We start from the raw sequence: 16901 nt of genomic DNA on the forward strand, positions 1-16901 counted from the left end.
TGCCAGTTTGGATGTTTGCGAAAGGCATCTATTCAATACACTGATGGTCCTGAAAAAGGCTTAGTGCACAGTAGGATGTGGCACTCAGGGACTCGTTGTTTTTTTTTTTTTTATAGATATAAAGCATTTCCTCCAATTTCTTTCGGAAAGTTATGAAGCTGGAGACAATCCATCCCCCCATGAAATCACTTATGTGAATGAGGCTGGCTTCAATTTGCCCAAAAGATGCCAGCAGGGATGTAATGTAATAGGAAAAAAGGCCACAGTAGGCACTGCAGGCCAGGTGGGGTGGGGGGTTGCCAATACCACTGTGTGTGGAGCAATATCATCCAGTAGATTGCTGTTACACAAAACTCCCAAACCAGGCCATTCAGTACAGATTGTCTCATTTCATTCTTGAATGACCTCTGTGGAAGATTTGCCTGAGGAAACTGGGCAGGTGAGGCCAAACATGCAAACATATATGACCACATGGGACAATGTGGCATCTCACCATTCGCACAAAATCACAGGGTGGATTTCAGCCTGTCCAACACTCTTTAAAATAAAGGTGCCAAAAAAAGGGTTCTATGAAGTGAGGCAAAAGTTTCCTTAAGAACCTTTCAATTGATGTTTCTGAGATGCAAAGCCAAGTCAAATAAGGTCAAAGTATAATTTATATAGTACTTATTACAACAGTTATCACAAAGCAGCTTTACAGGAAAAAAAATACATAATAATAGTAAAAATCCAGGACCAAGCCCTCATGACTGTCGCCAAGGACAACAATATCAAGGAAATATTTTATTAGCTTTTGTTTATTTATTTTTCATTTTGGTTTTTGATTTCAGTTTGTTTCAGTTGGTTTTAAGGGTGCATTAGCAGCTTATTTTCTGAAAGTAAAAGTTTTAGTTCAGTTTTTATTTAGTTTGTTTTAGTTTGTAATATTATGATGAATGCTGTGATAGTAGGCATATTAAAAGGGTAGAATAATATCAAAACAACTGTAGACGACTGAGCTCAGTTTTAGTTAGTTTTGCAGCTAATTTTATTATTTTGATTTAGTTTTTGCATTTTGAAAACTGCCATTTTAATTTGCATTGCAGCTTTGCATCTTTTCACTGCTCATTTTTGTTTGAGTAATAGTTTTATTAACTACAATATCCTGCCTGTGACTGACTGATTGACTGATGGACTAATTAACTCACTAACTCACATGCACACTCACTCACTCACTCACTCACTCACTCACTCACTCACTCACTCACTCACTCACTCACTCACTCATATTTAGCAGGCTGAAGATAGGGGCACTATTAGGACTCAACTTGCAAAAAGAGCTCATTAGCTATTATCCAGTTATTATAAAAATCACCATATGGAACAAGTATAGATTTAAACTTCCATTTACCAGATGGTCTTCCATTATTACTGAAGAAAAAAACTGAAACATGAATAAAAGATATCATCACAATTATTGCAAATAGGGATAAATGGACAACAATGAGGTTAAACCCTAATGACCTGTAGGAATCTACACTCTTAAAAAGATCTTGTTAAGCGTGCTTCAGTAAGTAAAATAGTTCTATATAGAACCATGAGCACTCAAAGAACCCTTTGCATGTTGAAAGTTCTTTGCATCATTAAAAAGTTCCTCAGATTGTGCTGTAGATGGTTCTATTTAGAACCTTTCTTTAAAAAAGGCTTATATTGCACCTAAAAGGGTGTTGTTACAATGTCAAACATAACAATAGAGCAACTTTTTGGGTGCTAAATGGAACCATCCACCACCATCCATAGCACATTCTGAAGAACCCTTTTATAATGCCCTTTTACCCTTTATGGTCAACACATGATCTAACAAAGCAGAAAAGTTGTAGGTTTTGATTCTGTGTGTCACAAACTGCCTCTCCAAACAACAACAACAAAAATACCCAAAACACATCAATATACTTTATACTTCACTCAGTGCATCCAACAATAAAGGCAGCATGGAGTTTCTTCTACACAGTGGTAGGAAACACAGTAGTTCTCAAGAAGCTCCAGTTCCACATGCCGATCCAATTCACTGACCAACGTAGATATGCACACTCACTATCTACTCTGGGAGCAGATTTAATCAGTCAAAAGACACAAACATATAGACTCTGAATGGATCACTATGATAGATTTGAGAGGGTTATGCATCAAGGCAGCCTAGAGGTGGCTTTATGAATTATTATTAGTTATTGATCGTACTGTACTGTGGTGGAGATGTGTATGCGGCGGGTTCCGGGTGTGGGGAACTGTCGGGAGTTGATGTAGGAGACTTTCCTCAGTGCCGTGTTCACCTGCTCCAAATCCTCCCCCTCCATCACCAGCACGGACTGAGCCGGGTTAAAGTGGAACTGAAAGAAACACAGAGGACAAGACGCGTTAATGCATATTAAGCCCTATTAGAGCTGGATGAGTTTTGTGGTAATGTCGTTTATAAGAGATTTGATTCTTATTTGTGTAATATCAAACTCCATTTTAGTGGTGAGCATGTGCGTTCTGCAGAGTTGTGTTATTCAGCTATTATGATGATGCAAAAACAAAACCAAAATCAAATGTATTTTATTCTTGAATTATATTCCAAATTTTATTATGATGTCATGTTTATGCAGGAAAGTGTATGAGAAATGTTGGTAACATTTCTATGAATGTCACATTTGTAAGCATGTTCATAACATGTTATAATACATTCTTAAAGTATCATAAACATGGCCATGAATATATATAAAAGTGCATGTTATAGCCATGCTTATTATGCATTATGAACTGGTAACACAATGCATTATAAGTACTGTTTATAACAAACTATGTAGTGTAGTGTAGTGTTACAGAGTGAAGGTTTCTAGCGCTTGACGTTAGAACCAGTGAGGGAACAAATTACAATGACAGCACTCGACTATCTCGCCTCTCCTTCTCCAGGCCTTCTTCACGTTTAAGTGTGATGTCAGAGGGGGTTCTGGGAGGAGCTGATGGGCACTTGGTTTGCTGTGATGAAACATTTAAATTAAGACGCTGGTCAGGAAAACCACAGTGTAGCAGTAAATCTAGGCTGGACAGCCTGTTTGGAGCATCTGAATATTCAGGACTAAAGCCCTGAAGATGCAACTCTAACAGCACCAGCACTGAGAAATAAAATATTGGAAATAAACTTTATATTTGTCTTTACTTTATGCTGTTCAAGCAGGGACTGACTTCTTTGGCACTGACAGTATAACATGTACTTATAATGCATTATATTAACAATTCATAATGTATAATAAACATGGCTATAAAGTGTAATTCAGTGTAATTAAATTTTATAAATCTTTATAAATGTTTATAATGCCATATGAATGCATTATAACATGTTACAAATGTGTTTACAGATGCTTACAAATGTGACATTCATAGAAAGCATTACCATTACTGTAAAAATAAGCAAACACATCCTCTACAGAGAACACGCTTTAATGCAGTCACTATTTATTTGCTAACAAAAAAAATGATAAAATCTAATCAACAAATTATGTTCAAAATTTTACATAAGGCTGTGGTTTCTATGTGTTTATTCAACCGTTTATTCAACCGAAACTGAATCACTGAAATAAAGCTGTGTTTCACTGTAGTTTTACTGAGTCTTTATTTTTACCATCTACTTGACAATATGCTGTTTTAATGGGTGACATTACAGCAAAATTTATGGCTCATACTTACTACCTTGTTACTCCACATAATGATTGAGATGTTAGCCATACAACACTTTAAACAGTAATCTCAAAATGAAAAATATTAGATGCACTGATTGGATTTAAAATCATTTCACTTGCCAACATCTCTTGTGTGGAGTTGTGACTGTATGAAGGGGTGTGTGTGTGTGTGTGTATTAAAAAGTCTCCCCTGAGAGCGTTTGGCAGCTGTGCCAGCATTACACAAAAGAAGGAATAGGGAAAGAGCTTAAAATGACTGAACAGGAGAGAAAGAAAGAAAGAAAGATGAATCGATACACAGGGAGGAAACAGACACATGAAGCCTCAAGCTCCTCTACTGATCTCTCTCTCTCTTTCTCTTTTTCTCTCTCTCTTTCCCTCTCTGTCTCTATGACTCTCTGATGTCTGCGCTCATCCGATCTTAAAATCTTTCCTCGAGACTCAGAATATAAAAGAACAAAAGCCACCGAGTGAAAATGGAAAACTGTGCGTGAAGATAGTCCCACTGTCTCTTTCTTTCCCCGTCTTGCTCTTCTCCAATTCTCTCTACAGTAACTTTTATCTCTGGATATGCTTATATGCATGTTAATTACTGACTGTATTTTATATAGTAGTGTATATATATATATATATATACATATAACACACACACACATACATATGTATCATTATCACAGTATAATGTGTCCACAAGTTTTCTTCTGTAATGAAGTGTATTAATAGCAGCCTCTACAGTTCTGGACAGACTTTACATTAGATGTTGGACTATTGTTGTGAGAATTTGATTGCATTAAGCCACAAGAGCATTAGTGAGGTAAGTAATGATATTGGATGGTCAGTTCTTGATCACTTCAATTCATTCCAAAGGTACTGGTTGGAGCTCCATCAGTCCTGAGAACACAGCTCCACTGCACCACAACTCAATACTGGAGAGGGGGTGTGGGGGTTAAGCCGGGGGTTCAGCCGATCTAGCTGATGCTTGACATTGGAGGTGGTGACTTTAGACTCATGTCTGGCCTTCCCATTCTACTGATCAGTGCTTTTCTATGGAGCTTATAAAAGCTGAGTGTGTGCAAATGAATGCCTGTGCCAGCAATGAGTGAATTAATCTTAAAGTAGAATTCACTCATTATAAGGCGATATTTTGGATATACAGTGTAGCATTATATATATATATATATATTTCATGGCAAATGGAGCAGTTGAAGTGGTGGAAATGAATGACCGTGTTTCATGTACTTACACTGAAAGTTACAATTTTTTTTGTTTTTTGTTTTTCTGGAAAGTTATGAGAATTTTTTACAACAGCAATAAATAGTATGTATAAGACATAATGTATATTTTTATCATATGTAGGTACTTACATATCGCTGTTGTTAGAAGAAAACCTTGTATTGCCAAAATTATAACTTTACAGGAGAAGGAAAAAATGGTCCCACTTCATATTAAGTGTCTCTAATAACTGTGTAATTACACATGAACAACATATGCAACAACAGTGTAACTACTGATGATTTAGTCAGTGTTACAGATGGATTACAGAAGTACAGTCTATGTAATTACACAGAGTAAAAAATGTTTTAATGTAAGTTATTACATACTTTTACTGCTGGAGAAAAAAAAACTTTGGAAAAACAGCTGTTATTCCAGTCTGATTACAAATGTAATTAAATTGATGTTATTACTCTTGTGTTATTACTTGAGACAATAGGCTGTTACAACTGACAAGATACAGTTTTGTAATTACATAAGGTGTCCTTCTGTAATCTGTCTGTAACAGTGATTAAATCATTAGTAGTTGTTGCATATGTGGTTTGCATGTAACTACACAGTTATATGGGACAGAAAAAAAATACTTTACTTTTAAAATAGGTCAAAGGAACCAGAACATTGACCAAGTAATTTTGGGCCATTTCTGTTGGTCCATTCACCATGACAATTACAAACGATATAAAGGCCAACATGCATTTTCAAATTATGTCAAAAAAAAAAGAAAAATTAGGTTTTCTTCCGACAGCTGCGATATCCATTGTTAATACATATGGGACAGATGTATGGCATGTCTTAACATTGAATAAAAACAAGTGTACGTGTGTGTGTGTGTGTGTATGTCTGTGTGCACAAATACTTTTATGCCCTTGTCCATGCTCTCCAGTGAGGTGATGTCCAGTCCCTCTTTGCAGGCCTGTAGGCAGGAAATCACCTTCTGACTCTCAATCTTCCCCGGCCTCAGCGTCAGGCCGGACAGGCTGCCACGGAAATGCTGTGTAAACCGGGCCTTAGATACCTCACCTCCTAAACACACACACACACACACACACACACACACCCACACACACACACACACACACCCACACACACACACACACACACAAAAAAGATTTAAACCCCTGAAACACTAAGGGTCTGTATGCAGCCCACCCTTTGTCACTCACATAACCACAGAACTTAATCTAATTGTTTATGATTATTACCTCAAAATTAAGCCTACAGTTTAAGACGTCAAATATCTTATGATGTCTTAAAGCATTTTATGAATACGCTCTAGTGACATGAATAACAGCACAGCACCACCTACAGTTGTCCACTAAAACTGGAAATTGTATCAAATTTGTAAACAAAGTTTTGTTGGTTTCCATTAAGTTTGCATTTTTTTGTTGGTGTTTACAAAACAACACACATGCTTTTATACATCAGGCACAACATTAAAAACAGATTTCCATTTGAAAATAATCATTAATCTAACACAAAGTTTAGTTAATGTGCAGTGTTTAGTATCTTGAACCTAAAAGTACATTGAACCTAAACTTGCTGATTTGTTCACCAAAGCTTTTGAAAACTTTTGTTAGGGCAACAGGTTACCTCATATTTTTTGAGTGGTGTGAACTTACTTGGGTTCACAGTGTAACATTAGAAGAAGTCCTTTTGGTGCTACACTTTAATAATAGCACGTCGAATCAACCTAAGTGTGTGTGTGTGTGTGTGTATGTGTGTGTGTGTGTGTGTATATATATATATATATATATATCTCCATCAATCTGAAAAACCATTTCACCATTCAAAGAATTGAGTGTTCATGGTTCTTTATAGAACCATTGTCTTTCCTAAAGAATCCTCAAAGATCTTTTTAGGAGAGAAACTCTGCAATTGATCACATAATCGTAAGTTGAAACTGTGTAATAGCAGCAAACCACAATAATAACTCTACACTATTTACTCTAAAACAGTCACAGCGTCCTTCAATCGCTAAATCGCTGAGAGATGTGTATCACCTTTCCTCCAACCTCTCTCATTCCTCCTTCAAATGTCTTTTCTCTGTCCATTCTCTTCTGTCAACCCTTCTCTGTTGATCGGAGTTCAATAAAATCATATATTCTCTCTCTCTCTCTCTCTCTCTCTCTCTCTCATGTTATATGCACTCTCAAACACAAAGGGATGAGCGGCTTGAGTGAGTGCTTTATCAAAGGCTATTTAAAGAAGCTTAGCTGTCCTTTATAGCAGAGCCTGAGCTGCTCACTGCACCCATTTCTCTATTAGAGGTAGTAATCTTTTCTTCCAGGCATCTCTCGCCCACCCTACCATCCGCATTATAAAAGCACAGCTGTCACAGCTGCACATTAACAAGACTCCTGACCACATAAACACAGTTTTGTAACATTTACTGCTTACAGATAACAACCTGTTCAGTACAAAAAGACATAAATTCACTGAACGCAGATTGTTAGTGACAGATTAACAGGCAGGGTTGCAGGGTTACATGAAGCTGATGTGTCAGCCAGCACCAGATTAACACCGCCAGGCTGAATTGCACACAGTAATCTCTCCAGGCTGATGCTAGCGTCTAATTTGAATCACCAGTCCACCTTAAATAGTGCAGCAGTTACATGATAGCATCTGTACAGGCACCTGAATGTAACTGCTACATCATTTAAGGTGCAATGAGAAGCTAATACCAGATTCATCTGATCTCTATCCTCTGTACAAGACTTGTTTACAATCAACAAACTGTGCTGCATCATGTGAGGTGGGGGCCGCTGGTTTAACCCCTAACATGGCAGAGCCCGTCGGCAGGCCCAAAGTTTTATTACACACTTCTGTAACCTACAAACAGCTCAGCAAGTTTGCACTGAAGTCCCTGTAGGTACTGAATAAAAAGTCAAAGTATGCAGCATGTAATAAGTATGTAATAAGTAAGTATGTAATAAGTATCTCTCATTCTCTCTCTCTCTCTCTCTCTCTCCCAATTTATTTGAGGCCCTGAGAGACGTCTGCCTGAGTCGCCTCATGGGAGCCACCAGAGCTGCTAGAGTCACCACAACTCCATCTCTGTTGGCTGATCAGCATGTAACCTGCATGAACTGACCCTCCTGAAGATATAGATTTAATAAGAAGTATTAAGTTAAAAATCAAACTGGAAATTAAATTAGGATAATAAAAAAATCTAACTAAAAATAAAAAAAAGCTAAAAAAATAAGGATAATAAGCTGTGAAAGAGGAGAAGGGCAAGAGAAGCTAACAGTGCTTTAAACTGAGCTGAAAGCTCCTCAAATTCACCAACTTTGGCAAAGTTAAAAGTGGGGTTCATCAAACCAAATCAAAACACATTTATTGTCACATCACATTTACACAGGTGGAAAGTAAGTGACTGTAAGTGTAGAGCAGAATAACAGCTATATCATGGCAATCTTGTGGTGCAGATGACTATAAAGTCACAATGTAAAGTTATTTTACTATTATTTCCTGTTAACATCGTAGTGTCAATGACTGTGAAAGTGGCCAGAAGAAGCCAGAACAGTTTCACAATGTATGACTGGTACTGAAGTTTAAATGTATTTTAGAGGCTGTATTTAATACATATTCAATATGTATACTACTATGTACTAATGAATATACTTTAATTATCTATTCACATTTTTCATGAGTTAAATGAAAAAGTGCTCTTTTAAACTGATGAACTGATTCAAACATTTCCCACAAGAATAAAATATATTAGATTTCCAAAAAGCACCACGTTGAATCGTTGACCCATCCCATGACCACCCCCTGACCTTGCCAGCAGGCCCCAACAGTGAGCTGGACGTCTATCTGAGAGGAATGGATTGGCCAATCATCTGTCACCAGGTAGGGGTCATACGTCACACCATCCACATACAGAGCGACCACAGGAAACTCTACATTAATGACATAGTAGTGCCACTCCTTATCACAGATCTGAGAGAGAAAGAGAGAGAGAGAGAGAGAGAGAGAATCATCTGGACATAACAGGACAAATTCAATAACAAAAATTTTGTATGATAATGTCTATAAGCAGGTCTTCCTATTAGATAACTGAACATGCTGCAGATTCATACTGGATTAAAATCACTCCACAATTATTACAGTCAGACTGTAAAACTACACACACTGCAGATTCATACTGGATTAAAATCACTCCACAATTATTACCGTCAGAAGTGTAAAACTACACACATTGCAGATTCAAACTGGATTAAAATCACTCCACAATTATTACCGCCAGACTGTAAAACTACACACACTGCAGATTCATACTGGATTAAAATCACTCCACAATTATGACTGTCAGACTGTAAAACTACACACACTGCAGATTCATATTGGATTAACATCGCTCCACAATTATTACTGTCAGACTGTAAAACTACACACACTGCAGATTCATACTGGATTAAAATCACTCCACAATTATTACTGTCAGACTGTAAAACTACACACTGTAGATTCATACTGGATTAAAATCACTCCACAATTATTACTGTCAGACTGTAAAACTACACACACTGCAGATTCATACTGGATTAAAATCACTCCACAATTATTACTGTCAGACTGTAAAACTACACACACTTCAAATTGAATAACTACTACTGTAGACACAACTGTTAGGGTGTGTCTGTGTGTGTAGGTGAAATGGTGAAGAGGGGCACCATGTGCTGGTCAGTAATCGCAGCATGTGTTATTAGAGAGTTTCAGAAACAGAAAAGTGAGCTGAAGATGATTTGCAGCAGTGCAGTAAATCTGTTACGCTGAACGTCTCTGTGGAGAGAGAAACAGTGCAGCTAAAGCAACAGTTTCAGACTCAGTGGGGTCAGATTGGTGCATTTCGTCCATGGGTTCATGCAAAACTTGGCTAAATGGCATTTTAAGTCAGAGAATTCACTCTCTTTTCAGTGCTGTGGCTTTAGAAAAAAAATATTCATCTTTTGTCTCACTAGGAATGCAAATGAGTGTTAAAAATGTCAATAATGTAAAGGAAAAAACTTTATCAAATCCAAATTAAATATCTTTTTTGATATTTTCATGTATGATTTAGAAATTTTCCAATTTGCCCTTGTTTCCATGAGCTACAAGCAAGGTGTGAAATACAAGGGGTCCTAATTAACCTTTTGGACCCCCTGAATGTCTCAATATCAATATTCTGGGGGGCTCATCAGAATAAACTTTTTATGACATTATTCTGTTGATTCATTGTCAGTGTCTCAGAACAAATCACACACAGATAAAAACCCAAGGTAGAGCGTTACTTCAGGCTAAGAATTAATTTAATTCAGGGAATTAAAAAATCTCTCTCTCTCTTTCTCTCTCTCCTAATTCCCCCTTTAAGGAAGAATCAATGGGTGGTCTCGGTATCATTGGTTAAAGTCTCGCCTGACCTCTGTAATCACCCACTGCAAATGTTTGCCCATTTAAGCTGAACCCCTTTAGCTATTCCGGTAGCATTTCCAGATGAGACAGAACATAAATATAAGCACACATTACCTTCAAACAACTTCAGACTCTTTAAATATTAATGTTAAAGTCTTCACACCACATCAGGGTTGTATGTAGTATAAAAGTAAAAATCTTCTATACAAACCTCATCTATACAATTCATTTTTCATTTTTGTTCTCCAAATTAGCTTTTCAAAAGAAGGAAAAAACTTTGTTAACTTCTAACGGGAGTTAATATAAAATATACAAATAAGCATATATATATATATATATATATATATATATATATATATATATATATATATACTTACGGGCCACTTTATTAAGTACACCTGTTCAGTTGCTTGTTAACACAAATAGCTAGTCATGGCCACAATTCAATGCACTTAGGCATATAGAGGTGGTCAAGACAACTTGCTGAAGTGCAGACCGAGCATCAGAATGGGGAAGAAAGGGGATTTAAGTGACTTTGAACGTGGCGTGGTTGTTGGTGCCCGATGGGCTGGTCTGAGTATTTCAGAAACTGCTGATCTGCTGGGATTTTCACACACAACCATCTCTAGGGTTTACAGAGAACGGTCCGAAACAGAGAAAATATCCAGTGAGCGGTCAGTTGTGTGGACAAAAATGCCTTGTTGATGTGAGAGGTCAGAGGAGAATGGGCAGACTGGTTCCAGATGATAGAAAGGCAACAGTAACTCAAATAACCAAACAAAATCTCTGAGGAATGTTTCCACCACCTTGTTGAAAGTATGACACGAAGAATTAAGGCAGTTCTGAAGGCAAAAGGGCGTCCAATCTTTTACTAGTAGCTAGTAAGCTGTACCTAATAAAATGGCCCGTGAGTGTATATCAGGAACATCTGAACACCTATTCATTCATACAATTATCTAATCAGCCAATCACGTGGCAGCAGTGAAGTACATAAAGTCACGCAGATGCAGATCACCAGCTTCAGATAATATTCACATCAACCAAAAAAATTTGATCTCAGTGATTTTGACTATGGTATGACTGTTGGTACCAGATGGGCTCTCAATCTCTTGGTAGTCTCTAGAGTTTACTCTGAATGGAGTAGGGTCAGCGGGTAATGGCCAGACTGGTTCAAACTGACAGAAAGACTACAGTAACTCAGATAACCACTCTGTACAATTGTTATGAACAGAAAAGCATCTCATAACATAGCATCTCATACAACAGCAGAAGACCACTTCGGGTTCCACTTCTGTCAGCCGAGGACAGGAAGCTGAGGCTGCAATTGAAAACTAGAGAAATGTAACCAGATTGGAAGCATCTTAATTTCTGCTGAGACACACAGATGGAAGACTCAGACTTTGGTGCAAACAGCATGAATCCATGGACCCAACATACCTTGTGCCTGCAGTTCAGGCTGGGTTAGGTGGTGTAATGGTGAGGTGAATGTTTTCTAAGCACACTTTGGGCCTGTTAGTACCAGTCAATCATCACTTGAATGCTACAGATTATTTGAGTACTGTTGCTGACCCTGTGCGTGCCTTCATCGCCTCAATTTACCATCTTCTAATGGCTACTTCCAGCATGATAATGCACCATGTTACAGAGCAAAAAGATGCCAAACTGCTTTCGTGAATATCACAAAGAGTTCAGTGTTCTTCAGTGGCCTTCCCAGTTATTGGATCTGAGTCCAATACACCTCTTGGGACGTGTTAGAACAAGATATTTGCAGCATAAACATTCACCTGAAAAATCTCCAGAAATTCAACACAGAATCTCAGAGGAATGTTTCCAACATCTTGTGGAACTCATGCCATAAAGAAGTGAAGCTGTTTGGAGAGCAGAAGGAGGCCCTACTTAGTGTTAATAAAGCACTGGTGAGTGTAGATAGACGTAGAGAGGTAAAGAGAAATAAAAGGTAGAAGTAGAGAGTGAGAAGGTAGAGATAGATGTAAAAAGAATTTAAATAAAATATGATAAAGAGCTAGAGATAGAGAGGTGCTGATAGAGAGACTAAAAAAGAGAAAGAAAAGAGAGAGAGAGAGAGAGAGAGAGAGAGAGACAGAATGAGCAGGGTGAGGCACGCTGATGTGGTGGAGAGAAGAAAGAGTGAAGAGACAGTGACGCGTGGCCTCCACTACAATTACTTCAGCTGAGAGAGAGAGAGAGAGAGAGAGAGAGAGAGAGAGAGAGCGAGAATATGGAGAGAAAACAGAGTAGGTGGAGTCAGTAGAGCACTTTGTAGAGAGATTGATGAGGTGTGAGAACAAGGTGACTCTGCAGAGGAGAAAAAAGAGAGAGAAAGTGTGAAAGTGAAAAGAACAAATGCCATCCTGCCCTAATACACGAAGCTCAAATATGCGAGAGAAAAAAGGATGTAAAAAATAGAAATTAATGTGTGAATTAACGGAGTTCTTCTACTCATTATGCAACTGCTCAGACTGTTACACTGGAGAGGAAAATAAGGAAAATATATAGTTCTGGGCCTAAAATCTGATTGGCTGAGCCGCGTTCTAAGCTGTTGTAAAATCCCTGATCTATGCACACCTATGACCGTCTCACAGTGACTGAACTCTGTATCACTGCACCACAGCACAAAAAACCTTTGTGCTGTTAATGGAATAATCTTTGACTCTCAAGCTGCTTGCATGGACCACAGAGTGTACTGATGAAGTAAGAACCCAGTTCTGTTTAAACTGAGGGGCTGACAACTTATGTTCTAGAACTAGGCTAGACAGATAGCTAACAGGCCAAAAGATAGCCAACATGCAAAACAAATCAATCATTACATATAACAGACTTGAACTAAAGTATTTATGAAGAATAAACTACACACTTCAAATGTTCATGTTTCAGTCATAAGTCACATCAAACCCAGGCTGAATCCCAAACGGCTCTGCACTCCCTAAATAGTGTCCTAGCTATGAAAGCTTAGAAATTCTGGCCTCTAAAGCCAAATAATGCTTCATTTATCGAGTGTGGATGTGTCTGAATCCCAAAATAATACTTCTTAGCTGTATTATTCATGGTTGGGCTGCAGGATCCAGTATTTAAATTCCTATGTAGGGAGCAGGAAGCTGAGAACACCCTTCCCGTGATAAAATCACAGTAACGCACTGCCTCTCAGGGCTTATTGCTTTAATGCACAACACTGTGTTTGTGCAATCAATTCAGCCACTGTGATTTTACTTCAACCCAAAAATAAACAACATATTTACAATTTTGAAAAAAATGTAAACAAAGCCAAGACAAATGAAGAAGAAATATTCAAGATTATACAAATCTATTCTCTGTGGTACCACTTGCTACAGAGCTCAAACTGCCCAGAAGCAAAATCAGCACAGTCAGATAGATTTATCTGGGTTTAGAGATTGTCAGGAGAACGTTACCTACCAAATCACATAGTGCCAACAGTAAAGTTTGGTGGAGGAGGGATAATGAGCTGAGGCTGCTTTTCAGTGTTCCAGCCTCTTAGTTCCAGTGAAGGGTGATGTAAATGCTACAGCACAAAGAACTTTTTACACAATTACATGCTATCAACTTTGTGGCAGCAGTTTGGGGAACAGCCTTTCCTGTTCCAGCATGACTGAGCCCCTGCTTTATAAAGACATGATTAGACGAGTTTTGCGTGGAGGAACTTCAGTAGCCTGCACAGAACCCTGACCTCAACTCAGTTGAACTCTCATACAACATCAGTGCCTGACTTCACATTTGCTCTTTTGACTAAATGGGCACAAATTCCCACAGACACACTCCAATATCTTGTAGAAAGCTTCCCAGAAGAGTGGAAGCTGTTGTAGCTACAAAGAGGGGCAACTCAATATTAATGTCCATTGTTTTGGAACAAGATGTCCAACAAGCTCATAGAAGAGTGATGGTCAGTTGTCCACATACTTTTGGCCATATAGTGTGGGCTGATTCTGGAAGTTAATGTAGTAGTAAAAACTGATTTAAATTTTCCACATTAGTCAAGAAGGAACTGTTTTTATATTATACTGATTCTATGGATTTAAAGCAGACCCATTTAGCCCACGACCACCTGTAGCCCTCTGCTTCTGACTGATGACCATAAAAAAAACAATGTAGGTTTCGTGCAACATTAAGAAAATTACCAGCATTTTAAATAGTTGTCCAGCAAACTGAATTCTTACTGGATACCATGACCAATGCTAAAATCTCCTAGTGGAAACTAGCATGTGATGATGAGGCTCTCTTGATGTTCTGTTTGGAGCACCGCCAGACCCCACCAAACGCTGACAGACTGAAAATGTTCACGCCGTTACACACCAGTGAGTGTGTGTGTGTGGGTGTGGGCTGTGGTGCAGATGGAGCGGTCACTCAGTCTACTGGAACTGATTATTACAGCCTCACGTTCAGCAGAAACACACACACACTCACAGATACGAGGAGGAGGAAAAGAGAAGAGCTGCAGGACAAAACTGTCTGTTTCTAATCTTCTCCTATTTGTCACATCTCTACCTCTCTCCTCCAGCAAATCACTCCATTTTCTCTATTTCTCTTTTCTCCTCACGCACTGTTACACTTTACAAGAGATGAAAAACTTTCTGACCCCCCCTATCTCTTTGCCCCTCTTTCTCTCTCTCTCTCTCTAGGCTGATTGATACACCTCATCAGAGATGAGAAAGAGAAGAAAGAGGGACAGAGGTAAAAAAAAAGTAAAAAAGGAAAAAGAGAAGCGGGAGCAAGAGAGACAAAGTAGAGATAAATAGAAATACAATGAAAAAAGAGAAAGAGAGAAACAGGAAAGGTAAGAGACAGAGAGAAAGAGAAACACAGAGAGGGGGGTACAAAAGAGAAAACAAAAAAGAAAGAGAAGGGTAAAAGAGAGGGGGAAGAGACAAAAATAGAGAAAGGAAAAGCAAGAGAGAGAGAGAGGGCAAAAAAGAGAAAGCAAAAAACAGAGAGGTAAAAAAAGAGAAGAGTAAGACAGATAAGAGAGAGATAGAGAGAGAAATAGAAAGAGAAAGACAGTGAGAGAGAGAGAGAGAGAGAAAGAGAAAGAGAGAGACAGTGAGAGAGAGACAGTGAGAGAGAGAGAGAGAGAGGGAGAGAGAGAGAGAGAGACAGTGAGAGAAAGAGAGAGACAGTGAGAGAAAGAGAGAGAGAGACAGTGAGAGAGAGAGAGAGAGAGAGAGAGAGACAGTGAGAGAAAGAGAGAGACAGTGAGAGAAAGAGAGAGAGAGACAGTGAGAGAGAGAGAAAGAGAGAGAGAGACAGTGAGAGAGAGAGAGAGAGAGAGAGAGAGGGAGGCTCTCTGGTTTTCATTCGACTATAAATGCCATATTTGATGCTAACAGTGATCAGATCTGTTCATTTTCTAATAAATCGATCATTTCTCAGTCTGGAATTCCCCTCATGATCACACGTATTGATTTTCTGCTGCAGTTAGTCTGAATGTGAGAGCAGCACATGTGAAGTTCATACGTGCTGATCAATGCAGCAGCCGATCAATAGCCCTTTATTATTAACTAGACTTTAACGAGCTTTAAAAGATTCTCCAACCTTGTGGTTTCAACTTGCTTGACCATCACCTTTCTCTATACATCAATGGAAACTACATTTTTCTTACTTTTTAAAATAAACGAGTTTGTTGTTGTTTGTGAACACTGTAAAAATAACCGATCCATACTGAGAAACTGACCTGGAAAAACATTCTGTCGTGAATTCAATGTTTGTGTGTGTCTCACAAATATCTGCCCATTCAGGCTATAGCAGTTTAGCTCCACCCACTCACACTAAAGTTATAAAGATGGTTTCATGACTGCTTTGAGAACAGATCTCTGATATTAGGAACTCTGGGTCTGAGCTGGAGCTTTCTGCAAAAATTATCATTTTCAAAAATCACTGCTGTCGCTGCTGTAAACTAAAATGTTCAAAACCCTGTACATTTTCCATACAGAGTTGTGGAGAGTAACTAAGTAAATGTAATTGGTTTCTGTACTTAAGTAGTTTTTTTGTGTATTTGTACTGAAGTTTTTCCATTTCGGGCAACTTTTTACTTTCAACTCTGCCACATTTCAGAGTCTAATATCTGACTTTTTCCTCCACTACATTTTGAGAAATCTGTCGTTCCTTCTGGTTTCTGTGTGTATAATAACATAACATTTCAAAATGAAAGAAGCACAAAGCCAGAGCACCAATCAGGGCACAGCGGTCACTTTGTTTAGAGCTGGTTTTGACCTGTTGGTCATACCGACCCAGTGCAGCACACGGTTCAACGTCAGCGCAGCAGCGTAAAATTTTGGGACAGTCTGTTCAACATAAATGATGAACTAACCTAACTTTGTGTAAATAGAGCACAATATAGAAATATGTCCACATATGCAGTCGAGACTGACGCTGCTTTTTTCTGAATTTATACTATTAATGTAGAACTGCTAATTCAACCTTTAACCCTGAGGATTCGTGAGCAGACTGCTGATCACCACAGCAACGCAGACAACAATCTCGCCTAGCTAGTAGCTATCGACAAGGCAATGA

The 16901-nt window shown here is 38.4% G+C and overlaps 1 protein-coding gene across 1 annotated transcript in view; it reads right to left on the bottom strand.

Moving 5' to 3' along the window:
- Nucleotides 1–16901, bottom strand: part of LOC108440474 (calsyntenin-2) — a 232051-nt gene that overhangs the window by 25900 nt on the left and 189250 nt on the right. Inside the window, exons 9-11 of the mRNA XM_017719342.2 lie at nucleotides 8747–8909; nucleotides 5827–5993; nucleotides 2218–2366 (exon numbers count right to left, since the gene is read on the bottom strand). Coding sequence (XP_017574831.1) covers nucleotides 2218–2366; nucleotides 5827–5993; nucleotides 8747–8909 — 479 coding nt within the window. The remainder of the gene's footprint in view (nucleotides 1–2217; nucleotides 2367–5826; nucleotides 5994–8746; nucleotides 8910–16901) is intronic.

This window comes from Pygocentrus nattereri, chromosome 17 (assembly GCF_015220715.1).
Source record: "Pygocentrus nattereri isolate fPygNat1 chromosome 17, fPygNat1.pri, whole genome shotgun sequence".
NCBI classification, from domain to species: Eukaryota; Metazoa; Chordata; class Actinopteri; order Characiformes; family Serrasalmidae; genus Pygocentrus; species Pygocentrus nattereri.